The sequence below is a fragment of the Nematostella vectensis genome, chromosome 10, assembly GCF_932526225.1.
Source record: "Nematostella vectensis chromosome 10, jaNemVect1.1, whole genome shotgun sequence".
NCBI lineage: Eukaryota > Metazoa > Cnidaria > Anthozoa > Actiniaria > Edwardsiidae > Nematostella > Nematostella vectensis.
In genome coordinates, this window is record NC_064043.1 from 13,374,510 (window position 1) to 13,400,536 (window position 26,027).

Sequence of the window (26,027 nt, forward strand, 5' to 3'; positions counted from 1 at the left end):
CAACGACAAGCACAAAGATGTAACGACAAGCACAAAGATGTAGCGACAAGCACAAAGATACAACGACAAGCACAAAGATTCAACGACAAGCACAAAGATTCAACGACAAGCACAAAGATACAACGACAAGCACAAAGATTCAACGACAAGCACAAAGATTCAACGACAAACACAAAGATTCAACGACAAGCACAAAGATACAACGACAAGCACAAAGATTCAACGACAAGCACAAAGATTCAACGACAAGCACAAGGATACAACGACAAGCACAAAGATACAACGACAAGCACAAAGATTCAACGACAAGCACAAAGATTCAACGACAAGCACAAAGATTCAACGACAAGCACAAAGATTCAACGACAAACACAAAGATTCAACGACAAGCACAAAGATTCAACGACAAGCACAAAGATTCAACGACAACCACAAAGATTCAACGACAACCACAAAGATTCAACGACAAGCACAAAGATTCAACGACAAGCACAAAGATTCAACGACAAGCACAAAGATACAACGACAAGCACAAAGATTCAACGACAAGCACAAAGATTCAATGACAAGCACAAAGATTCAACGACAAGCACAATGATTTAACGACAAGCACAAAGATTCAATGACAAGCACAAAGATTCAATGACAAGCACAAAGATTTAACGACAAGCACAAAGATCCAACGACAAGCTCAAAGATACAACGACAAGCACAAAGATACAACGACAAGCACAAAGATGTAACGACAAGCACAAAGATACAACGACAAGCACAAAGATGTAACGACAAGCACAAAGATACAATGACAAGCACAAAGATGTAACGACAAGCACAAAGATACAACGACAAGCACAAAGATACAACGACAAGCACAAAGATTCAACGACAAGCACAAAGATTCAACGACAAGCACAAAGATACAACGACAAGCACAAAGATTCAACGACAAGCACAAAGATTCAACGACAAGCACAAGGATACAACGACAAGCACAAAGATACAACGACAAGCACAAAGATACAACGACAAGCACAAAGATACAACGACAAGCACAAAGATTCAACGACAAGCACAAAGATTCAACGACAAGCACAAAGATACAACGACAAACACAAAGATTCAACGACAAGCACAAAGATACAACGACAAGCACAAAGATTCAACGACAAGCACAAAGATTCAACGACAAGCACAAAGATTCAACGACAAGCACAAAGATTCAACGACAAACACAAAGATTCAACGACAAGCACAAAGATTCAACGACAAGCTCAAAGATTGAACGGCAAGCACAAAGATACAACGACAAGCACAAAGATACAACGACAAGCACAAAGATTCAACGACAAGCACAAAGATCCAACGACAAGCTCAAAGATACAACGACAAGCACAAAGATACAACGACAAGCACAAAGATGTAACGACAAGCACAAAGATACAACGACAAGCACAAAGATGTAACGACAAGCACAAAGATACAATGACAAGCACAAAGATGTAACGACAAGCACAAAGATACAACGACAAGCACAAAGATACAACGACAAGCACAAAGATTCAACGACAAGCACAAAGATTCAACGACAAGCACAAAGATACAACGACAAGCACAAAGATTCAACGACAAGCACAAAGATTCAACGACAAGCACAAGGATACAACGACAAGCACAAAGATACAACGACAAGCACAAAGATGTAACGACAAGCACAAAGATACAACGACAAGCACAAAGATACAACGACAAGCACAAAGATTCAACGACAAGCACAAAGATTCAACGACAAGCACAAAGATACAACGACAAACACAAAGATTCAACGACAAGCACAAAGATACAACGACAAGCACAAAGATTCAACGACAAGCACAAAGAATCAACGACAAGCACAAAGATTCAACGACAAGCACAAAGATTCAACGACAAGCACAAAGATTCAACGACAAACACAAAGATTCAACGACAAGCACAAAGATTCAACGACAAGCTCAAAGATTGAACGGCAAGCACAAAGATACAACGACAAGCACAAAGATACAACGACAAGCACAAAGATTCAACGACAAGCACAAAGATACAATGACAAGCACAAAGATACAACGACAAACACAAAGATTCAGTGACAAGCACAAAGATACAACGACAAGCACAAAGATGTAACGACAAGCACAAAGATGTAGCGACAAGCACAAAGATTCAGTGACAAGCACAAAGATACAACGACAAGCACAAAGATTCAACGACAAGCACAAAGATTCAACGACAAGCACAAAGATGTAACGACAAGCACAAAGATGTAACGACAAGCACAAAGATGTAACGACAAGCACAAAGATGTAACGACAAGCACAAAGATTCAACGACAAGCACAAAGATACAACGACAAGCACAAAGATACAACGACAAGCACAAAGATTCAACGACAAGCACAAAGATTCAACGACAAGCACAAAGATTCAACGACAAGCACAAAGATTCAACGACAAGCACAAAGATACAACGACAAGCACAAAGATACAACGACAAGCACAAAGATACAACGACAAGCACAAAGATACAACGACAAGCACAAAGATACAACGACAAGCACAAAGATACAACGACAAGCACAAAGATTCAACGACAAGCACAAAGATACAACGACAAGCACAAAGATTCAACGACAAGCACAAAGATTCAACGACAAACACAAAGATTCAACGACAAGCACAAAGATACAACGACAAGCACAAAGATTTAACGACATGCACAAAGATTCAACGACAAGCTCAAAGATACAACGACAAGCACAAAGATTCAACGACAAGCACAAAGATACAACGACAAGCACAAAGATACAACGACAAGCACAAAGATTCAACGACAAGCACAAAGATTTAACGACAAGCACAAAGATGTAACGACAAGCACAAAGATTCAACGACAAGCACAAAGATTTAACGACAAACAGAAAGATACAACGACAAGCACAAAGATACAACGACAAGCACAAAGATTCAACGACAAGCACAAAGATACAACGACAAGCACAAAGATACAACGACAAGCACAAAGATTCAACGACAAGCACAAAGATACAACGACAAGCACAAAGATACAACGACAAGCACAAAGATTCAACGACAAGCACAAAGATTTAACGACAAGCACAAAGATACAACGACAAGCACAAAGATTCAACGACAAGCACAAAGATACAACGACAAGCACAAAGATACAACGACAAGCACAAAGATACAACGACAAGCACAAAGATTTAACGACATGCACAAAGATACAAACGTACATATCTGAAGCTGCTGGGTAAATTGAGGTTCTCTGGGTGAATATTAATAAGAAACCGCTTCCCTTACCCCCCCCCCCCCCCTTCCCAAACGCAGGTATTCAAGTACTCACGGAGAGTAATTCTGCATATAGCAGAAGAGTAAACCCCGCCTCTGTGAAATTCTCCGCGGAAATGTGAAGTTCGCACAGATTGTTTATGTATCTAGGGGGACAGAAACACACAGAATCACTCCAGGCCTAGCCATTACACCGTTAGAGTGGGAATTTCACACATTATCATATACCAAGCGTGCTTTGCAATCACGCGTTGGATACGTCAGCATAGCCGATCCCGAGTAGAAAATGCGCGCGAATTATTCAAATATTTCACTTTTAACGGTACTCCTGCAGAACGATACATTGTGGAACGATGGGGCAAGCATGCATAACAAATAAAACCACAAATAATTCCAGTTGTACTTTTTCATCAGTAAAAGAGAAAGGCCACGATAAGGTGCACATGTACCTGATATACATATCTTCCCTTTCAATACGACGATAAAACTCCTGCAAACCAATAAAATCAAGTAAATAACGTACCATAAATAAAACTCTAACTTTTTGGGTTCATAATAGCTCAATTTCTTTAGTTAAAAAGAGCTTTTTTCATTTTTTAACGTACTCATGGGCCCATGGGTACATTACCCATGGGTAGCACGTTCACGCAGTCACGTGATACAGTCACATGATATAGTCACGTGGTATTACTTACAAGTAAGCTGACTATACAACTCATTCGCCGGTGAGTCGTGTCGTCCTTGGAGCAGCTCCTGAAAGCGCAAGAGAAAAAGAACCGCTTTGAAACAAAAGTAAAAAAAACTTAATGCTATTGTCTTTTTAACAACCATCCTACCCTTCTTTTCTCCCTCCCCATCTCATCCTTTTCCTCCTCGCCCTTCTTCTTCTCTCCGTGTTCTCGCTTTTTCCTTCTCTCCCCCTGCTCCCCCTTTTCTTTCTCAATCCCCACTTTTTCCCCCTTCTCCGTCTCATCCTTCTACCCTTCCCCTCCTTCTTCTGCCCTTCCTTATTTCGCCCTCCCCCTCCTTCTCCTGTCCAGTCTTCTCACCTAAAATCTAACAGCAGACCCAGTAGCTCAGTAACTCGCTCCACGAACGCGACTCCCTCCTCCTGGAATTCCCCGTCCAGCACAGACTTGACCTTCTCCGACAGACTGCGATAAGAACATGGATAGGTATATACGGGACAGTCGTTCGATAGGTATATACGGGAAAGTCGTTCGATAGGTATACACGGGACAGTCGTTCGATAGGTATATACGGGACAGTCGTTCGATAGGTATATACGGGACAGTCGTTCGATAGGTATATACGGGGCAGTCGTTCGATAGGTATATACGGGACAGTCGTTCGATAGGTATATACGGGACAGTCGTTCGATAGATATATACGGGACAGTCGTTCGATAGGTATATACGGGACCGTCGTTCGATAGGTATATACGGGACAGCCGTTCGATAGGTATATACGGGACAGTCGTTCGATAGGTATATACGGGACAGTCGTTCGATAGGTATATACGGGACAGTCGTTCGATAGGTATATACGGGACAGCCGTTCGATAGGTATATACGGGACAGTCGTTCGATAGGTATATACGGGACAGTCGTTCGATAGGTATACACGGGACAGTCGTTCGATAGGTATACACGGGACAGCCGTTCGATAGATATATACGGGACAGTCGTTCGATAGGTATATACGGGACAGCCGTTCGATAGGTATATACGGGACAGTCGTTCGATAGGTATATACGGGACAGCCGTTCGATAGGTATATACGGGACAGTCGTTCGATAGGTATATACGGGACAGCCGTTCGATAGGTATATACGGGACAGCCGTTCGATAGGTATATACGGGACAGTCGTTCGATAGGTATATACGGGACAGCCGTTCGATAGGTATATACGGGACAGTCGTTCGATAGGTATATACGGGACAGTTGTTCGATAGGTATATACGGGACAGCCGTTCGATAGGTATATACGGGACAGCCGTTCGATAGGTATATACGGGACAGTCGTTCGATAGGTATATACGGGACAGTCGTTCGATAGGTATATACGGGACAGCCGTTCGATAGGTATATACGGGACAGTCGTTCGATAGGTATATACGGGACAGTCGTTCATATGGGTGGGGTCCAGATCCCTCGGATCCCCCTTCTGACGACTCACGTGTCGTATTATCATTTTAAAAGACGACTCACATGTAGTATTATCTCTTTAGAAGACGACTCACGTGTCGTATTATCATTTTACAAGACGATTCACGTGTCGTATCATCATTTAACAAGACGACTTACATGTAGTATTATCTCTTTAGAAGACGATTCACGTGTCGTATCATCATTTTACAAGACGACTCACATGTCGCATCATCATTTTACAAGACGACTCACGTATCGTATCATATAACAAGACGACTCACGTGTCGTATCATATAACAAGACGACTCACGTGTAGTATCATATTACAAGACCACTCACATGTCGTGGAAGAGCTCCTTGTACTCCTCGTCTCCCTTCTTCTTGGCGGTGACGATACGGTCCAGCTTATTCACCATCTCATTCTCTACCTGAAGTAGACAGACAGCGCGATGGTTACCAACAATGGCTAAAGCGAATCCCACAGATATTCATATAAATGAGTTGATGAGACACTAGCCTGGTGTATGAACCCGTCTCCCTGCAGCTCACACTCGATCATGTCGAAGAAGATGGGAAGGGTGGAGCGCCTCAGCTCAGTCTCTGGGACCAGCGTCATCTCTAGCAATGGGCCAATCAGATTTGGGATAAAGTGCTTCTTGTGTTCACCTGTGGAATTTCGAGTTTGACATTTTCAAGAATGATGTCATGAAATCCAAAAAGACCGCCACTTAAATTTTTGTGACCCCCCAATTTAAAGAATTCTAAAGTTTCAACTTAGCGTAGGCCACGGGAAACTCGAAAATCCGTGCGCAAACTAGAAGTGCAACTGATATCACTACCCCTTTAAGCCTGCGCAAACATAAGCATCAATGTTGAGCCAAACAATGCCGTGTGTGTGAACATCCCAACAACATATTTCAGCCCGAAACTGCACCAAGCAACAGGCAGAAACATTACTTGACACAGTCTCGGCCTAGTTCGCAATGTTAGCATAAGACGAATTATTCGTCAGGTCGGACGCATACGAAACAACTGAGCTCCGTGTGACCAGGAAAGAATGCCCAGACGACATGACGGAAAAACCTGGAAAATACGGAATTCTAGATATAGAAAGAAGACACAATTTTGTACAATGGGCATCGGTTCCTTGTATTACGGACAGATTTTCAAAACACAAATAAGGCGAGACCGAAATGCACATACCGAGATTTTGGCTTTTTATTATTTTTTCTTTGATTATCCTTGCGCTATTTATGGGCGCAGGGACGAAAAGCTCAAATTTCAATGACTAACAAAAAGTCGCATTTGATATTTTGTTTGCTAGTTCTCACTAAGTACATAAAGAAATATTCTGCCTCGTTAAATGTAAAATAGGCTTATTTGAAGCGTCATGTTGTGTTTTTCCGTCATGTCTGCCCAGACAAGGACAGTGGAATGAAGAGTTTACCTAATTGGTCCCACATGTCTCGTATTTCAAACCCCATCACTTGGCGCATATCGGCGTATCTGTTAGAAACATTGAGAAAATTATAAGTCAGGCTAGAGCTCATTGATAAGCATTAGAAGCCAGTGCTGAAAAACGTAAGACTAGCTCCAGTACCGCGCGGTTAAACCAGCCTTTTTGTTTTGAAATGGCGGCGTTTTACCGGCGAACTGTCACATTTTGGCGAATGCTAAGAAAACTACACCAAACCTAAGGCTATAATTTTCTTTATGACTCCCTCATCATCAAACAGATCTGTCATCTTTTGTACAGTATGGTTTTAATGCTGTACGGTAAGTCAAAACAGCGACCGAAGTCTGCCTTTCGTACCTTTACTCGAACGATTCAACGCTGAGATTTTGTTTGTTTTCGCCAGAACACGCGCATGCGCATAAGTTATTCAGCACTGTCGCATTAGGATAGTCAGCGGCGGACCAAGAGGGGTGGCGCCGACCTCTCGTTGGGACTTGAATAGCGTAATTGCTCGAATAAGCGCCTCGCCTAAGAGGAAGATATTAATGAGCGCCTCCCCCCCCCCCCCCCCCCCCCACGGTAATTTACTTTCTTGCCTGTCTATGATCTTGTTTCTCTTTGACTCCGAGAAGTTCTCGAGTTGGAGATGCGACTGCGTTAAGAAGGCTACGCCAAGATGAAAGTAGTAGTTCCATAACTGCCACAAAAAAAAATATATATACGAGAGTTATTATGATAAAGGATGCAAGAGGTTAAGAGAAGCTGCGATTAATTCTGTACCTGAAATTCGAAGTTATCGTCGGAAAATTCTTTACATAGAGCTTGCGAAAAGTTCTGAATCGCAGTCAAAATAACACTGGAAGAAATAAAAAAGATGAGAAGTCTTTGTTACAAGTAGCGCCACCATTACCATCATCACGCCATCGCTATCAAAATTATTATCATCATCATAATCATTAGTATAGGTAATCATACAGTTTCGAGTTCAATTCGGGATTAATTTGAATTTTTAAAAAGCATCATAATAGCACGAACCTGCAGGGCTCATCGTCACATCACCATCATTGTAATAATCTTCATCACCTTACTAACATCACCACCACCACCATCATTGTCATCAGCACCATCATCACTGTCAGTATCACCACCATCACTGTCATCGGCACCATCATTGTCATCATCACCATCACTGTCATCGGCACCATCACTGTCATCGGCACCATCATTGTCATCATCACCATCACTGTCATCGGCACCATCACTGTCATCGGCACCATCATTGTCATCATCACCATCACTGTCATCGGCACCATCATTGTCATCATCACCATCATTGGCATCATCACCATCATTGTCATCATCATCATCATTTGCATCATCATAATCATTGTCATCAGCACCATCATTGTCATCATCATCATCATCAACATCATTGTTTTTGCCATCATCACTGGACTGGACCTTACTACCATAACCATCATCATTATCCACCAACACGTACTTGTTGCCAAGCATAATAAGGACGACCCAGTCTTTAGGGAAGATATCTCTGCGGACCATCTCGGTGAACACCACAAACACGTTAAAGAGGAACTCTCTTAGCTCCTTACGACCATGGAACTCGCACAAGTACCGCTGATAGTGGTCTTCTCGCATCAACCGCAGCAAATTCACAAGGATCGCGACAACAAGGCGCTAAAAAAGGAGAGAAGCTCTTATAAGACAAGCGACATGGAATTCAAGTAATTGTTCTAGCACGTGCACCAGGATCACAATAATAGAATGATAAGGGGAGATAAGCTGGTAGTCAATTTTCTACCGTGTCAGCTTACCGCTAGCGCCCCTGCTCGATCGACAGTCTTGACCGTCTGAATCAAAGTCTGCAGAAGAGTTTTGACGACGAGGTACACGTCCTCATCCGTCTCACCCTAGGAACAGAAGATAACAATAACAATAACAATAACAATAACAATAACAATAACAATAACAATGACAATGACAATGACAATGACAATGACAATAACATGACCACAAGGTACAAGGTACAAAGTACAAGTCGTCATCTAGGAAAAGAAGATAATAATAAGAATAACAACAACAACAACAACGATATCAACAACAACATAACGTCTTCATCCGTCTCATCTTAGGAACAGAAGATAACAACAACAACGACAACCACAACAACATGACCGCACGTCTTTATCTGTCAAGACCAAGTCAATAACAGCGACAACAGCAATAACAACAACAACAATATAAACAACAACAACAAAAGAATGAAACGTTGCCGGTGTGCACTGACCTGAGCGTGTGATTGTAGTGACGTCATGACCTCTCCAAGCACGTGAGCACATGTCTTCATCTCTGTCTTGCGTGACAGGTAATAGTGAATGTGCTGAACAATGACGGGTACCAGGACCTCACGGGAGTCTGCGCCCGCAAGAAAAATACGGTCAGCGGTATGAAGACAGCTGGTGGATAACTTGAAGGGGGTGTTACGTGCGAAACAGGTTCTGTATATGGAGTAAAACGCAGCACGGCGGCAAAAAGAAGCAACAGGTAGACAAGCATTGAACTGATGTGTTCGTGACCATAAGCACGGGTGGCCTAATGGTTAGTACACTGGCTTCTCACCGCTGCAATCCGAATTCGAACCTCGGCTCTTAACTTTTCTGCATTTAGGTCTGCATTGGAATGTGGTACTAAAAGTGGGTTAAACATGTTTCTCCTCTGCTTCCAGTCTATGACAGCCGAGCTCCCGTCTCATAAACGCTCAACTCGCAATGTAAAGGGAAAGCTAAAGAACCCGTGTGCTATTCGTAAGAGTCGCTCATTCTCATCACGACCTAGCTATCTCTCTCTGAACCCAGAGGAGGAAGAGCCACCATGGATGTGCCTCAATTGGGAACCGCTATCATTATCATATTATTTGTATCATTATTATCACCTTGGTTGACGAAGAGGTTGCTCTTGACGGTCGCTGTGATACAGTCTAGTTTAGCTCGCGACAGGGCTTTAGACTTGGAGTCCGTTATCACGCTGTTCAGAAAGTCTTTAACGATGATGCTGACGAGAAGACAAGTAAGGGACAGAAAATATTACCTATTTCGTGAACTATACATTCTGCCTGTGATGAAGAATATGCGTGTTATGTTTTGTATTGTTAGCACAGAAGGTGACATGCGCGCTGATTACCTGAAGTCGACTCGGCTGAAGACTTTTAGGGCATCTTTGTAGATAGCAGCGAATTGTACAAGAGCCAGGGCCTGTAGAACCAAAATAATTATTAAATAATTATACCACAATTAAAGTCAACAAAAGGAAAATTAACAAACTCCTACCATCCACAAAAAAAGCCACCTCAAACAATAAATGCTACCACCTACAGAAAAAGTCACCTTCCACAATAAATGCTACCACCCACAATAAAAGTCACCTCCCACAATAAATGATACCACCCACAATAAAAGTCACCTCTCACAATAAATACTACCACCCACAATAAAAGTCACCTCCCATAATAAATGCTACCACCCACAATAAAAGTCACCTCCCACAATAAACGCAACCACCCACAATAAATGCTACCACCCACAATAAAAGTCACCTCCCACAATAAATGCTACCACCCACAATAAGTCACCTTTCACAATAAATGCTACCACCCACAATAAAAGTCACCTCCCACAATAAACGCAACCACCCACAATAAATGCTACCACCCACAATAAAAGTCACCTCCCACAATAAATGCTACCACCCACAATAAGTCACCTTTCACAATAAATGCTACCACCCACAATAAAAGTCACCTCCCACAATAAATGATACCACCCACAATAAAAGTCACCTCTCACAATAAATACTACCACCCACAATAAAAGTCACCTCCCATAATAAATGCTACCACCCACAATAAAAGTCATCTCCCACAATAAATGCTACCACCCACAATAAGTCACCTCCCACAATAAATGCTACCACCCACAATAAAAGTCACCTCCCACAATAAATACTACCACCCACAATAAAAGCCAGCATCCAACAAGAACGAGATGACGACGAGAATATAACAGCGGCAGGATCAACTGTAGCAGCAACACCCATTGCCACCACATCCTCATCTTTATTATAATCGTCGTCGTCATCATCATCATTATCAGCAACTTATCTTCATCATAATCACCATCATAATCATCGTCATTATCTACACAATCATCATCATCATCATCATCATCATCTACACCATCATCATCTACATCTACATCAGCATCATCTACACGACAATCATCATCACTATCATCATTGTCGTCATCATCACCATTGTCATCATCACCATTGTCATCATCACCATTGTCATCATCACCATTGTCATCATCACCATTGTCATCATCACCATTGTCATCATCACCATTGTCATCATCACCATTGTCATCATCACCATTGTCATCATCACCATCATTATCACAACAGAGGTGTTCCTGTGGTTACCTGTATTGGGACGAGCTCGCTGGAGCGCAGCGACAACAACTTGTTGAGCGACAAAAAGACAGAACGCAGTTGATTCTGGAAACCATTATCACTCTCACTGACATGGCTAGAAACGAGAAAGAAAATCAGCGGATTGCACAAGTATAGGCCGTACAAGACGACTTATTCCATAAAATAGGAGAGAGGCATGTAAATCCCCTTTGATTATGCGTTTAAATAAAAACTGAATGCGGGTGAATTTACCTTCCCCACGCGCGTGAAACGGAGGTCAGGGGGCGAACTTCGCCATCTTGTTTACAATTTTGCCCCTGATCAAGCGCGTCGCAAAGAGTTGTGGGAAGACACTGGGGAGGTGAATTATCAACAATCCCAGTCTTATGCTGAATCGCAATTTTATAAGGCCACCTTTGTAATAATGTTTATTGCCGTGGAAGCACGGGTGGCCTAGTGTGTTAGCGCGTCGGCCTCTCACCGCTGTGGCCCAGGTTCGAATCCTGGCTCAAACTGGGGGATTGAATTTGTATCACAACTAAGTTTAAGTTATTCCCCGTGTTTCCAAACTTCCCGGATAAAGACACTAAACCGGAGGGCCCGTCTCTTCAAGCTGCACTACACTAACCTGAACCGAAGGGACGTAAAAGAACCACTGGGGACGCAATAAACCCTCTGGCAGTGACCACCCCCAGTGACAGTGCTAACTAACCGAGGGCCATATGTTTGAAAACTGTATATTCGGTTAAATATGCTACCCTCGATAAACAAAGATTACAAAGAACAAAGAACAATTACCTGGTGTATAGCATTCTAGATTGGATGATAAAGCGGAAAACGTACTCCAACGACTAAAGGAATAAGACAATTCAAGGATTAGACGCGACACGAACATGACATTTTAAATCAAGAAGCATATAAGAGAGATAGGGTTTCCTTTCAGTGCAGTCGCTTTCATGTGAAAATAAACATACTTCTTTTTCAAGGTATTTTTCTTGATCAGAAACTTACCGTCATGGTTTTCTTGAGCAAGTCGATACCGCTGCCATCATTCGCGGGCTCAAGAGCTTGTCTAAGACAACTAACGAGCTTCCTGTAGACAAAATGGTCCTCCTTATATGGTAATCATATATAATCATGTAAGCTCATCATTTGATTTAAACTCGCTAATCATACCTCAATAAGCCCTTTTTGGCATATTCAATTTCTGGCTGATTTCCCTTCAGATAAGTTGCTTTTTATTACCTTTTTTGAGCCACAGGAAAAACCTCTTTATGCAAGTCGCCTATTCTCGTTTTTCTTAAATAGAACCCTATTTGATTTGAGCATGATTTTCTGTCATTTTTTCTTGAAAACTTGAAAACGCATTCTGTGGAACTTTTTAGAAATTCCATGACTTCAGTCACGTACTTGTAGGCGATAGTGGCGCTGAAATGCTTCTCGATGTAAGTGTTGAGCACCGCCTGGAAATGCTGGTACTTTTGCTTGGACAAGATCCATATCACGTGAACCATGGCCTGGAACACGAGATTGCCGTATTCCTCGACACTCTCGTTCAGAATGGAAAAAAGCGCGTCAAAGATGTCCTGCAGGAACTGGAGACAAAAAAGGCCACTTGAGTAAACGGATAAGAAGAGAGCAAGTTGTATTCATGGTAAACCAAACATTAATGATAAACCCAACATATCTTATTTATTGTAAATCCAACACATTGTATTCATGGCAAACGGAACACATTGTATTCATGGCAAACCGAACACATTGCATTCATGGTAAACCAAACATTAATGATAAAACCCAACATATCTTATTTATTGTAAATCCAACACATTGTATTCATGGCAAACCGAACACATTGCATTCATGGTAAAACGAACATGTTATTTTCATGAAAGCATTGTATTCGTGGTAAAACAAACACATTTTTTTCATGGTTTAACCGAAGACATTGCATTCATGCCAAACTGAACACATTGTTTTCATGGCAAACCAAACATACATTATTGTATTCATGGTAAACCGAACACATCGTATTCATGGTAAACCGAACACATCGTATTCATGGCAAACCGAACATATTGCAGTCACGGTAAATCAAACATATTGCATTCACGTTAAACCGAACACATTGTATTCATGGTAAACCGAACACATCGTATTAATGGTAAACCGAACACATCATATTCATGGTAAACCGTACACATCATATTCATGCTTAATCGTACACATTGCATTAATGGTAAACCAAACACACTGTATTGACGGCAAACCAAACACATTGCATTCACGGTAAACCGAACACACCATATTTATGGTAAACCGGACACATCATATTCATGGTAATCCAAACCCAAAGTATTCATGGTAAACCGAACACATTGTCCATTAAATGCCCACCAAATAAGCTTCAAACATGAAGTTTACCTTGACAATCTCCTCGCCATCGATCTTAAAAAGAGAGTTGACGACAGCTTGAAGATTTGACTGCTTCCGCCACTTTAGCACACCAACCAGATCAACTATAAATACCAGTAGAAATTACAAACGAATCGGTTTGACCTCTTCTTTAGTAATTAAGAAGACAGTTAACTTCATGTAATTATTTGTAAAGAAAAAGTTTCTAGATGGATCTAGTGACCTCTAAACAGAGCTTAGGATGCCGACTTGATCCTAATTGATCTGTGGTCAGTGAATCACTAATCTGGACCCCACCCTGCGTTTTTCTCTAGACACGCTCTGCTTCTCTTACCGTTCTGCGTGAGCTTGGTGGAGCAAACCAGAGTTCGCACAGAGAATGAGTCCTTGCTGCTTCGGCTAAGCCTTTCCATTTGCGAGTACTTCATGTTCCCCACTTCAGATACAAGTGACGGCATGTTGATAAAGGCTTTGGAGTCGAAATAGGAATTCGAGTCAAACTGCAATAGTAAGACGGTTAACACATAATTCAGTAGTATTCATTTATCTCTCCGTTTACACTGATAACTGCTAAACATATAGTCATTATCAGAATTATCAGTTTTTTTTTATCTTCTTCTTTATCATTTTCATTATCATCATCTTCATCTTCAACATCATTTTCTTCATCATCATCACCAACAACCACAGTATCAACAACAACACAACAGCTTCGACAAAAACAGCGACAACAACATAAATAATAACAGCTTAACCAAACAACAGGTACAAAAGGTGTGTGGCCCTGGTCATCATCAGCATTATCATCATTGTCATCTCCATAATAATTGTTGCTGACATCCGCATGTTTATTCTTCTATCGTCATTTATCACGCAGTGCATTCCACATGTACCTTGTACATGCAGAGCTCATGGGAACCGTCGGGTAATGTTGTCTCATCTTCTCCCATCAGCTTGACAAACGAGAATGCGAACGTCTTCAGTTCTTTGTGCTTCTCTTCGAATTTAGACACGTGTCTGAATCCAAACCTCAGGAGGGAGCCCTCGAACTTGTCAGATGGAATCCGCACCTAGGACATGCGCACAGGTAAGACGCAACAGGCGAAGTCTAAACCGGTCAAACAAGTTAACGTTCAACATGTCAAACGTGTGCAGACAAACAGACCATGCAACAACAATTACATACCTAACCAGTCCAACAAGTATGGTAAACCAGATCAGACGATGTACAAAAAAAGATTGGTCAAACGAGTTCATGTTCTAACAGGTAGGCACAAAAAAGTGAACCGCGCAGCCTGGACTGGTCAAATAATAAAGGCTGAACAGGCCATAAAAAAAATCAGTTCCACATTAGGTCAGCATACACTGAAAAAATACTAGACAAGTACATTGCTGGTAAAAAAAACATAAGTCATAAGAGACTGAGAACTAGTAAGTCAAGAGGGTATAAAAAATCGAGCAAGATCAATACTCTTATGTGAGCAGGATTAAATAAGGGAGACGGGGGGCAGTCAACGGGACAATATATACATCCTTGTTCTTTGGGAAAGCCAGGAAAAGAGGCCTCATATCTTTACCTTGACTGTCTCGTTCCACTTGGGACTACTGTTGTGGTAATATATGAATGACTCATATTCTGTACACGGCTTGCCGCCGGCACCTAGATATATACAGTCCTCAATGAGCCGCCCATTGGCGCCGATCACGCTCATGGAGACCTCCACGTTCTTGGCCGTTGTCTTTCCCGACTTCTCAAACTCGCCCTTTTCTATCGTAACGTACACATCGTTTCGCACATCACCTAAGAATAAATTAAATAAATTGGGGAAGGTATTAACTCTCGTTGCAGCTGGAACGCTGGATTTTGAGAGCGCAGATTCAGATGTGGTCGAGTTGAAGACATGGGAAGGCACCTCAGGCGTGTCTGACCACGGATCACATCTTGGTCGAAATTGTTGGTTTTGTGGAGGGAGGAAAACCGAAAGAAAGAGGGAAAGATCCTTGGAGCAGAGGCGATACCAACAAACTCCACTCGCGTCGGAACCGGGACTCGAACCCGGAACCCAGTGGTGAGAGGCACAGGCACTACAGAGCGACCGGGAAACCTGTGGTGAGAGGCACAGGCACTACAGAGCGACCGGGAAACCTGTGGTGAGAGGCACGGGCACTACAGAGCGGCCGGGAAACCTGTGGTGAGAGGCACAGGCACTACAGAGCGACCGGGAAACCTGTGGTGAGAGGCACAGGCACTACAGAGCGACGCTGCTTGCGGATATGCAGTGGATCATATTTTTGCGCTTTAAGTGCTGTTAATTTAGGAATGCGTTAGGGTGTAATTAAAAGCAATATAGTTCTTTTGCCTTTTCTTTTATCCTGTATTGATGTTTTGCAAATTTTTCAAATGGTTTTGCGGTTTTCCATCACCCCTCTCTTCCCTTGAATGTCCCCATCACATGTACGCCTGCTCTACCTGGCATGATAATTTCTGGAAAACCAAGTTTCCTGGCAACAGCAATACCCTCTGGGAACAGTAACGGGTTCTCTTGTTGGATCTGAAAAAAAAAACAATCAGACGAATCCTAGTTATTTCCAATAATCTGGTCTCCTGCTGTATTAGACCATGAATGGGGCAATTCAGCTTTACCTTTTCCAATTCGCCATGGAGTAGGCGCATGGAAACATAGATGCCTAGAAATAAAAGAACATCTCAATTTGTCTTAGAAAATAAAAGAGGAGTGAAAAAACAAAATTCACATTGGGTTCTGATGGCTTTGCATACTCTCATGTCACAAGAACATGACGACATACCTGTACTGGACTCTGGTAATCCATTTTTAGACTGCAATTTCTTTATGATACTTTCATGAATGGTTAGGAACTCTGTTTCACTTGTGCTGCAAAGAAGGAAGCCAAGACAATTGACCAACCAAATTCGAGTTTCCACGAATGAAAAGCCTTTAGCTTTTTTCACTTACCAACATTTAGACTGCTTGGGATATTTTGAAAGTCATATGCACAACATTAGATTGAACTTGGTGGACTTACAATTGGATGGGCATAAAGAGTTCACTGTTCTCAATTTCTTCTTTTCCTTGTAATAGGTCCACAATATCCAGCACTGGAAGAAAGGAATAAATGTGGATAAGATGCAATGAGCGGGTTTGATGAATATCTGGATAAGATGAATAAAGCCATGGGATTAATATCTGGACAACATGCAATGAAGGAATGGAATAATTATCTGGACAAGATCCAATGAAGGAATGGGGTGAACATCTCGATAAGATGATATGAAGGAATGGGGTGAACATCTCGATAAGATGATATGAAGGAATGGGGTGAACATCTCGATAAGATGATATGAAGGAATGGGGTGAACATCTCGATAAGATGATATGAAGAAATGGGGTGAATATCTGGACAAGATGCAATGAAGGAATGGGGTGAACATCTCGATAAGATGATATGAAGGAATGGGGTGAACATCTCGATAAGATGATATGAAGGAATGGGGTGAACATCTCGATAAGATGATATGAAGGAATGGGGTGAACATCTCGATAAGATGATATGAAGGAATGGGGTGAACATCTCGATAAGATGATATGAAGGAATGGGGTGAATATCTTGACAAGAAGCAATGAAGGAATGGGGTGAACATCTCGATAAGATGAAATGAAGGAATGGGGTGAACATCTCGATAAGATGATATGAAGGAATGGGGTGAACATCTCGATAAGATGATATGAAGGAATGTGGTGAATATCTTGACAAGATGCAATGAAGGAATGGGGTGAACATCTCGATAAGATGAAATGAAGGAATGGGGTGAACATCTCGATAAGATGATATGAAGGAATGGGGTGAACATCTCGATAAGATGATATGAAGGAATGTGGTGAATATCTTGACAAGATGCAATGAAGGAATGGGGTGAACATCTCGATAAGATGAAATGAAGGAATGGGGTGAACATCTCGATAAGATGAAATGAAGGAATGGGGTGAGCATCTCGATAAGATGATATGAAGGAATGGGGTGAACATCTCGATAAGATGATATGAAGGAATGTGGTGAATATCTTGACAAGATGAAATGAAGGAATGGGGTGAACATCTCGATAAGATGATATGAAGGAATGGGGTGAACATCTCGATAAGATGATATGAAGGAATGGGGTGAATATCTTGACAAGATGCAATGAAGGAATGGGGTGAACATCTCGATAAGATGAAATGAAGGAATGGGGTGAACATCTCGATAAGATGAAATGAAGGAATGGGGTGAATATCTGGACAAGATGCAATGAAGGAATGGGGTGAATATCTGGACAAGATGCAATGAAGGAATGGGGTGAACATCTCGATAAGATGATATGAAGGAATGGGGTGAACATCTCGATAAGATGATATGAAGGAATGGGGTGAACATCTCGATAAGATGATATGAAGGAATGGGGTGAACATCTCGATAAGATGATATGAAGGAATGGGGTGAATATCTGGACAAGATGCAATGAAGGAATGGGGTGAATATCTGGACAAGATGCAATGAAGGAATGGGGTGAACATCTCGATAAGATGATATGAAGGAATGGGGTGAACATCTCGATAAGATGATATGAAGGAATGGGGTGAATATCTGGACGAGATCCAATGAAAGAGTGGGGTGAATGTCTGGACAAGATGCAATGAAGGAATGGGAATCTTCCCTTACCAGCACAGCCATATGGTCTTCTATAGGATACACTTGATACCTTCTTGGATTCAGGGAGCATTTTACCTGGAATAATAGAACGTACAATATGTGACTGCATTAGATATTCCTCCTGCCTAAACTTGTTTTAACAAAACTTTAAAAAAAGTCAATTGCAGAGAGCAACATTATAGTTTCACTGCATTTCATGGCACTGCATGTTATCGAAGATGTTTTTCTAAAACTGTTAAGTTTGTTTTGCAATATTTGTGCTATTGGCACAGAGTTTTATGTGACTCTCTGTTTGGCTAATGTCTAACTATTCACAGAGATTAAAGAATTAAAATTGAAATCTTTGAAACTGCTTATAAAATTGTAATTATACTTTTTCCTTACTTCAGTCCTGCTCCAAGAACATGAATAAGGTAACTGAAAGGACTTAATCAAAAGCAGGACCTGAAGAGCTAAGAAATAAGGAATAGCTACTGGCACTCACCAACTCTAATGAGATGGGCGACAAGGTAGGTATCCGTGCTTCTAAGCTCCACACTCCCAAGATCCTATAAACAGTCAGATATCATCTATTTATCATCTATTGATATCTCATAGACCCTCATAGCTGATTGGTCTTACAGTAGTATCTTATGAGTACACGTAATACCTGTGCTGAGCAGGTAAAAGTGAATTTCAAGGTAAAAAGGCCTCTCTGTTTAATTGTGTCTTGGGGTAAGAACAGGATTCAACAGTCCTGAGAAAACCTTGCGTGCATGCCCACTACACCCCAATCCATCCACCACATCCCTTTCTTTCATTGGAGCCACCACACAAATTTAACGAGCTTCAGTAACCATTCTATGGAATCAAAGTTTGATTTAATGTTTTTGATATGGACGTAGACAGGCAGAGAAGTCACCTGTAAGTTATTTTTGCATAATTCAAAGTTTTGAATACCGCATCCTGACTCACAAACAAAGCAGAAACCAGTAGTATACTTATTGATAGATATTTATCATGAAATCCAACGTGTTCATGCAGTAACATATAAACCCTGTTATGAAAACCTGTTACTTACAGTGAAAACACAGGTGGAGTTGCTGACTTTCTGCAGTTGATTAACCTTCTGATTGCTGAAGTGTTTACCAATTGACACCATAAAACGCTCACTGAAAAAATAAAATAAAGAGAAATAGTTAATGTTGCTGGTTGTCAAAAGAAATAGGCAATTAGATCTGGCACAAAAGGAGCACGACTTACTGTATGAATCGGGCCTAAAACCTACCTGAAGAACTTTGAACTTTTGCCATTGTAGAGAGAGAAGAAGACCTCACAACTCTCCTCCACATTACACATAAAACTGTTCATGTTAAAGTAGATATGATGCTGGGTGGTGACATTCTTGGTCTTGGCCTTGGGGGCACGCTTGATTGTGCCTCTTGACTGGAAAATCAGAAGGGGACGAAAAATTTACCCAGCCCTAAAAAGTTTCAAAGGCTACAGATGTTTGTAATTAGTTTACATTAAAAATATAGAAAAATTAAGAGTTTAAAAATAATTCAGTTGAAGAATTATCTCCTTCCCTCTCATTATAGAGGGATGATTAGAAGATAGGCTTCTATTCTGAGTATAACCTTAAGGGAAAATCCCCCTCCCTTTCACCTTATTTCCCAAATGAATGCTCACCGTTACTGTGTTGCTTGCTTCTTCACTATCCAAATGCTGGAAATGCAACAAAATCACATTTGTGCTACAAACCACATAGCTAACACAGGTTGTAGTTTAAGCAAAATCAGCTAAAACGTTATATGTGAATGTACATACCACTTGATATAGATGAACCACACTACACGAATCAGCATCAACCATTTCTCCATTTATTCTTGGCACTAGGTCAAGCCCCATCTTACTGCAAAGTTGATATTTTTACATGGTCACCTTACATGGTACCATTGTTAGTCTGAAAAGCCGGCTAGAAATTTTTATATTTAAAGCTGCATGGATGGTCATAACTCACCTCTCAGTGACTAATAGTAGACAACTTGATTTTATTTCTGGATATTTTGGATGGTCTTTTATGGCCAAAACACGGAATCTACAGGTTGTTACTATTATAAACATGATAATAGTGCAGTTTTTGTTATGGTACCTGTTTCCCCAATCAATATTATGAATTGCTTTCTCTTTGATCTCATCCATTTGATCCTGCAAAGAAAAAAAAACAGGTCACTCATAAGTTATACAGTTTTAAATATTAGAGCATTAGTAGAAGTATTAGTACAAATTTTAAATATAAAAGTACAGTGCCATCATATCAGTGACAGTAGAGGGGGGAGGGGGTGGGGACGGAGCGGCACCATACTATGCACAACCTGTGGAGAGTAGAAGTATTTTTGTTACAGAAAGTGTATAACATCAAGCATACATATTTGATTCCTTTGCCTTCCAATTAGAACATTAATGTTCTGTGTGCAATTGAAACTTTTCTTGAATTCAAAGCTCAAGTTCAATTGCACAGGTGCAATCTCGCAGTTCGCATCTATACCGTCATTCCTACTGTGCAATGTTCGCTCCGTAGCTCCAAAAATTGACGAACTGGACTGTGTTGCGAAACTCAACCACGCTGATGTCTTAAGCGTAACCGAGACATGGCTCTCTGATGATATTCCCGACTCGGCTGTCTCATTGCAAGATTACATTCTGTTCCGGAAAGACCGTCCCAATCGCATAGGCGGAGGGCTTGCCCTCTACATACGGAGTGATATCAAGTGTAAGCGACTTTATGATGTTGAACTTGGGAACGAGGTGAAAAAGCTTAAGGACACCAATACGCGAAGGTGGTGGAGGGAAGTTAAAAACCTAACAGGACAGTCAATGAGCCAAGGGGAATGGTATAAACAGTTAATAGACGATTCCTCCATCGCCAGCGTGGATAATCTGTGTAAGAAGATCAACGAGTTCTTCGTCCAGCTAACGTCTGATTTTAGACCTCTGTTACCCCACGACGTCACAGCCATTGTTGTTCCTGATGTCCCGGATCATTTCCTGGTATCATCGTATGAGACTTATAAGTCTTTGCAAGGGATTCTCACCAACAAGGCACCTGGACTGGATGGGATCCCAGCCCTTATTCTGAAAATGTTTGCATTCGGACTGTCACCTATAGTAGCTGAGTTATACAACACATCACTAAAGGAAGGTCACCTCCCGGGTCTGTTGAAGTCGGCCAACGTGCGCCCCCTGCCTAAACTGAGCCCTCCTAAGAGCATCGAAACCGGCATACGGCCGATCTCACTCACATGTCATCTTGCCAAAGCAATGGAAGGCTTCACTCTATCCAGATCTTTTCCAGGTACCGTGCAACACCTAGACACGAAGCAATTTGCGGTGGCTGGGAAATCGTGCCAACACGCTATTGTGTACCTCCTGCACTTGACACTAGAGGCTTTAGACCGAGGCGGCGTATGGGTGCGGTGGTTCTTTGCTGACTTTAAGAAAGGATTTGACCTAATAGACCACCACATCCTGTTAAATAAGCTTTGTAGCCTAGATATCCACCCCTGTCTACTCAGGTGGATTGCTTCCTTTTTAGAAGGTAGAACCCAGGTAGTAAGCATAGCATCCTCAACATCACCACCACTCAACCTCAATGGAGGAATACCACAGGGAACACGTCTAGGTCCTATTCTATTCGCAGTTATGGTCAATGACCTTATCCGCTGCTGGCTTCCACGCGCGAAGTTCGTCGACGACCTTACAGCTATTGAAATTATTCCCAGAAACGCGCCACCCACCTTACCATTTATAGTATCGCAGGTCCAATCGTTCGCAACTAGCAATAATATGTGTCTGAATCCTACAAAATGCAAAGTAATGGCTTTTGATTTTTTGCACTATAATAGTTTTCAATGTCCTCCTATTGCGACCGGTGGTACCATCTTAGAAGAAGTCAAGTCCTTTAAATTTCTCGGGGTCTTCATTACTCACGACTTGACGCGGGAGGTACATTGTGACTCTATAGTGAAAAAAGCAAACCGGCACCTGTATTCTATAAGGCAGCTGAAGCGCTGTGGCGTGTCTACTGATAACATTATAGTGGTTTATCGCTCCCTTGTGCGATCCACGCTCAAGTACGCAAGCGTCGTTTTCGCAGACCTGCCACGCTACCTTTCTGATTCATTGGAGAGAGTCCAGAAATGCGCCCTCGCCATTATCTATCCGGGCTTGGATTACAAGGAAGCTCTAACTAGGGCAAACCTAGCCACCCTTGAAGATCGTCGGACTGATGCCTGCTGCAGGTTTATCTCTTGTTTGACACCACAAAATCCAGTGTACCGGCTTGTGCAAGACCGCATTGAGGCTACTACCCATAGCTACCAGTTAAGAACGCGCACTGGCAATCACATCAAACCTTTTGCGACCAATAGATTTGGCAACTTTGTCACAAACAAACACACGCTGGCCTTGGCTATCTGACTGCCCATACTACATTTATATTTATTATATTGTATCAATTAATCATTATTTATTATATTTGATATTGGAATCCTGTAATTTAGCTTTTAAGGCTACAAGAGGACTAATAAACGAGTATTATTATTATTCCATGTAACATCTCATTAGCAGTGTAGAGCTTGGTTACCTGAGTAAGTGTTCCTGACAGCAGTTGTTGACGGTATTCCACCATGTCCCACATGATCTTTCTCAGTGCTACAAACAGCTGGAGCTTGTTTTCCTGTGAAAACATATTTAAATAATGATCATTACCTTAGAATACAGCATAGGCAGGAGATACCTCCTTCAACCCCCCTCCCCTAAAATGCACCACTTCTGATGCTAGTATCTGGCTATCTCCCTAATAGGAAAAGTAAAACACCCCCTGTCATGCTTGTAACAAGTGACCACTGGTACATACAGCCAATGCCCCTGACACACTTGTAACAAGTACCCCCTGAGAGCAATCGCTAGGGAAGTCCATCATGCTCTGTTAGGCATGATTCATAAGTTGCGCTCCTGCCATGCCAAATCTAATGGCCTATTTGTATCAACACAAATACATTGGGTTCAGTGTTGTTTCAGATGTCTCACTAAATAGGTCATGTCAATAGGTTGAGAGCAGTAAAACTTGCCTTGATGCAGGGTTTCTGTTGTACAAAATAAAAACAAATATGGGATTTGCTTCAACACATCAGAAGCTCAAAATTTGAATCGGTCTTGTGATTTTGCTGTGCAGCATGACTGATGGGGCAGCACTTATGTTGTGCTGTGGTAAACTCAATTCTGCCGTGCCAAACTTAATTGATTTAACCCTTTCATTACTATTATGCCCGGAGGTGCCTGTAAAATATAGGCCCAGCTCCAAAACGTCAGAAATGCAAACCAAACATCACCAGACTGGCATAGATAACCTTCAAAAGGGCATCCAAGCAATGTAATAGAATGGACTCTATTGTCAAAATATCAACCTTGATTTATTACCAATTCGTAAACAAATGCTTAAACCTGGAAACATTTCTTACCAAAAAAGACACAAAATTCTGAACTACAAATAGAGACAAGCAAACACAGATCAAGTCACCAATAGATACCTTTATTGCACTCTGTCAGGTCCAATTTTACAGCCATCAGCCACAATAATCAATGCTAAAACCTCCATTAGAAGTCACCATCTTTAGGCTAAATTGCATGCCTGCACTGCATCATGGGAGTCTTGGAAACACCTTGACGGACAGGCGGGAAAACTCCTCCACCATAATCATAAAAGTTTTTTTATAAGTCTCTTTGCCCCAAAGCCAAACAAAACATTCCCAGGTCCAAGGAACCCAGAATAAGCCTGAAAACAATTTTTGAAAAAGGTTGGGTAGCAAAGATGGTCCACATTGGAGAGTATGAGGCCATTAACTAGAAAATTCCTTTCTCACTCGGTGAAGCCCAAACAAGGAATTATCCCATTGAATCAACCTCAGCGTGCAAACATCCATAAGCACAGCATTAATTATGCCCAAATGGACTTTATGATTGTCTTAGGCACTCTCCAGATGTTACAAGCAAAACTGTTGTAAGCAACAGGCTGTAGCAGTGCCGTCGCTAGAAAGAAAAGGCACCGCAGTGCATTGTTGGAAACTTCGAGGCATACCGCTTGGGTCAGCGGTAGCTTAGCTTAACTGATAGTGTTGGACTTGAGATAGGGGGGAGGTTTCTGTTTTCAGTCTGTTTTTCTAACAATTTTGCTCAAAAGTACCCAGGAGTGAAAGGGTTAAACATTGAACCATTCATATGCAGAATCAAAACAATTAGATTCGGCATGGTCTCTACCATGCCAGACGTACAAGTCACATTGCAACGTATAAATCAGGCCTAAGATTTCTTCTTTACATTTGTATGTTTGTTATACTCACCACATACTGCTGTTTCCATATTGCTGACCACTCCCTCAACACTGACGTCATCTCCTTTACAATAGCATCCTCCTTCGGAATCACAACTTCATATGATGTCCTGAATTATATTTTTGGGAAGAAGTGAGAATTTTAAGATGTGATATATTTTTTGGTTTTTAAAATTCAAATAAAATACCAAACAAACAAGGATTTTAAATGCAAATACATCTGAATCAGGAACACTCGTGCAGGCTACTTACCCCCTATAGTCCACATCAGACTCCTTGAGGCAAACATATGATGCTGGAAATATTCCCTTGGAAGTAATATTACCAAAAATAGTTATTCAAATAGAAATGCTAAGCTCTTTAATTTTTAATAATGCAACTAAAAGAAATGGAAGTAATTCTAGGAAGCCATTTAGAGACAATTTCTTAAACCTATATAAGAAAGAGCATTAACGAAAAGAATTTAGCTTACACCCCTATCATAATAAGTTTTTATATTAGTCCCTTGAGTAGATTAACAATTCACACTATAAATTCAAATGAGTTAACACTGTCATTTGTAGACCAAAAGGTCAAACGCATCTTCTTTAGGAAACATAACAAACGCATCTTCTTTAGGAAAAATAACAAGGCGCAATGTGTAAATAAAGAGAAATAAATTAACAATATCAAATATTCTGTGGTTGCTTTAAAGAGCTATAATGTCAAACCGGAAATTTCAGAACAGATTATTATATATTAATTAGAGTAAAATATAGATTAATCATAATTCATAATGTTAACAAATTTTTTCTTACTTTTTGGCTTTTGTTCCGAAGCAGACATCCTCTATACCAGCCTAAAATGTAAAATAAATATTAGGGTACTTCTCTTACTCAAAACCTTCAACAACTTCCGCTAAACTTGTACATCATTTTACCGCATGAACAACATTTTCAGAATATTGATGAATGACTATAAACCGAGGTTATAAATTAGGTCATTTAGACATTTAGTGAAGAAAATAACAAAAGATAAGTAATGCAAGAGTAACGACACAAATAATATCAAGCTTATCGACTGTTTGACCCTCACGTGGTTGCATTCTGTGCTCTTGTTA

At 41.2% G+C, this 26,027-nt stretch overlaps 1 protein-coding gene across 1 annotated transcript in view; it reads right to left on the reverse strand.

The window, feature by feature from the left end:
* LOC5502832 (dedicator of cytokinesis protein 1) overlaps positions 1-26,027 on the reverse strand; it is a 50,394-nt gene that overhangs the window by 23,866 nt on the left and 501 nt on the right. Inside the window, exons 3-39 of the mRNA XM_048733473.1 lie at positions 25,726-25,766; positions 25,181-25,236; positions 24,939-25,038; positions 23,183-23,275; positions 20,690-20,745; positions 20,365-20,449; positions 20,227-20,262; positions 19,826-19,983; positions 19,619-19,709; positions 19,043-19,106; positions 18,568-18,633; positions 16,897-16,969; positions 16,660-16,745; positions 16,496-16,539; positions 16,322-16,403; positions 15,429-15,652; positions 14,745-14,921; positions 14,186-14,351; positions 13,861-13,955; positions 12,847-13,031; positions 12,448-12,529; positions 12,235-12,287; positions 11,446-11,551; positions 10,150-10,220; positions 9,902-10,020; positions 9,257-9,384; positions 8,784-8,879; positions 8,453-8,646; positions 7,732-7,807; positions 7,548-7,648; positions 6,943-7,001; positions 6,013-6,161; positions 5,835-5,923; positions 4,394-4,498; positions 4,040-4,097; positions 3,794-3,834; positions 3,400-3,490 (exon numbers count right to left, since the gene is read on the reverse strand). Of these exons, the coding sequence (XP_048589430.1) occupies positions 3,400-3,490; positions 3,794-3,834; positions 4,040-4,097; positions 4,394-4,498; positions 5,835-5,923; positions 6,013-6,161; positions 6,943-7,001; positions 7,548-7,648; positions 7,732-7,807; positions 8,453-8,646; positions 8,784-8,879; positions 9,257-9,384; positions 9,902-10,020; positions 10,150-10,220; positions 11,446-11,551; positions 12,235-12,287; positions 12,448-12,529; positions 12,847-13,031; positions 13,861-13,955; positions 14,186-14,351; positions 14,745-14,921; positions 15,429-15,652; positions 16,322-16,403; positions 16,496-16,539; positions 16,660-16,745; positions 16,897-16,969; positions 18,568-18,633; positions 19,043-19,106; positions 19,619-19,709; positions 19,826-19,983; positions 20,227-20,262; positions 20,365-20,449; positions 20,690-20,745; positions 23,183-23,275; positions 24,939-25,038; positions 25,181-25,236; positions 25,726-25,766 (3,596 nt within the window). The remainder of the gene's footprint in view (positions 1-3,399; positions 3,491-3,793; positions 3,835-4,039; positions 4,098-4,393; positions 4,499-5,834; positions 5,924-6,012; positions 6,162-6,942; positions 7,002-7,547; positions 7,649-7,731; positions 7,808-8,452; positions 8,647-8,783; positions 8,880-9,256; positions 9,385-9,901; positions 10,021-10,149; positions 10,221-11,445; positions 11,552-12,234; positions 12,288-12,447; positions 12,530-12,846; positions 13,032-13,860; positions 13,956-14,185; positions 14,352-14,744; positions 14,922-15,428; positions 15,653-16,321; positions 16,404-16,495; positions 16,540-16,659; positions 16,746-16,896; positions 16,970-18,567; positions 18,634-19,042; positions 19,107-19,618; positions 19,710-19,825; positions 19,984-20,226; positions 20,263-20,364; positions 20,450-20,689; positions 20,746-23,182; positions 23,276-24,938; positions 25,039-25,180; positions 25,237-25,725; positions 25,767-26,027) is intronic.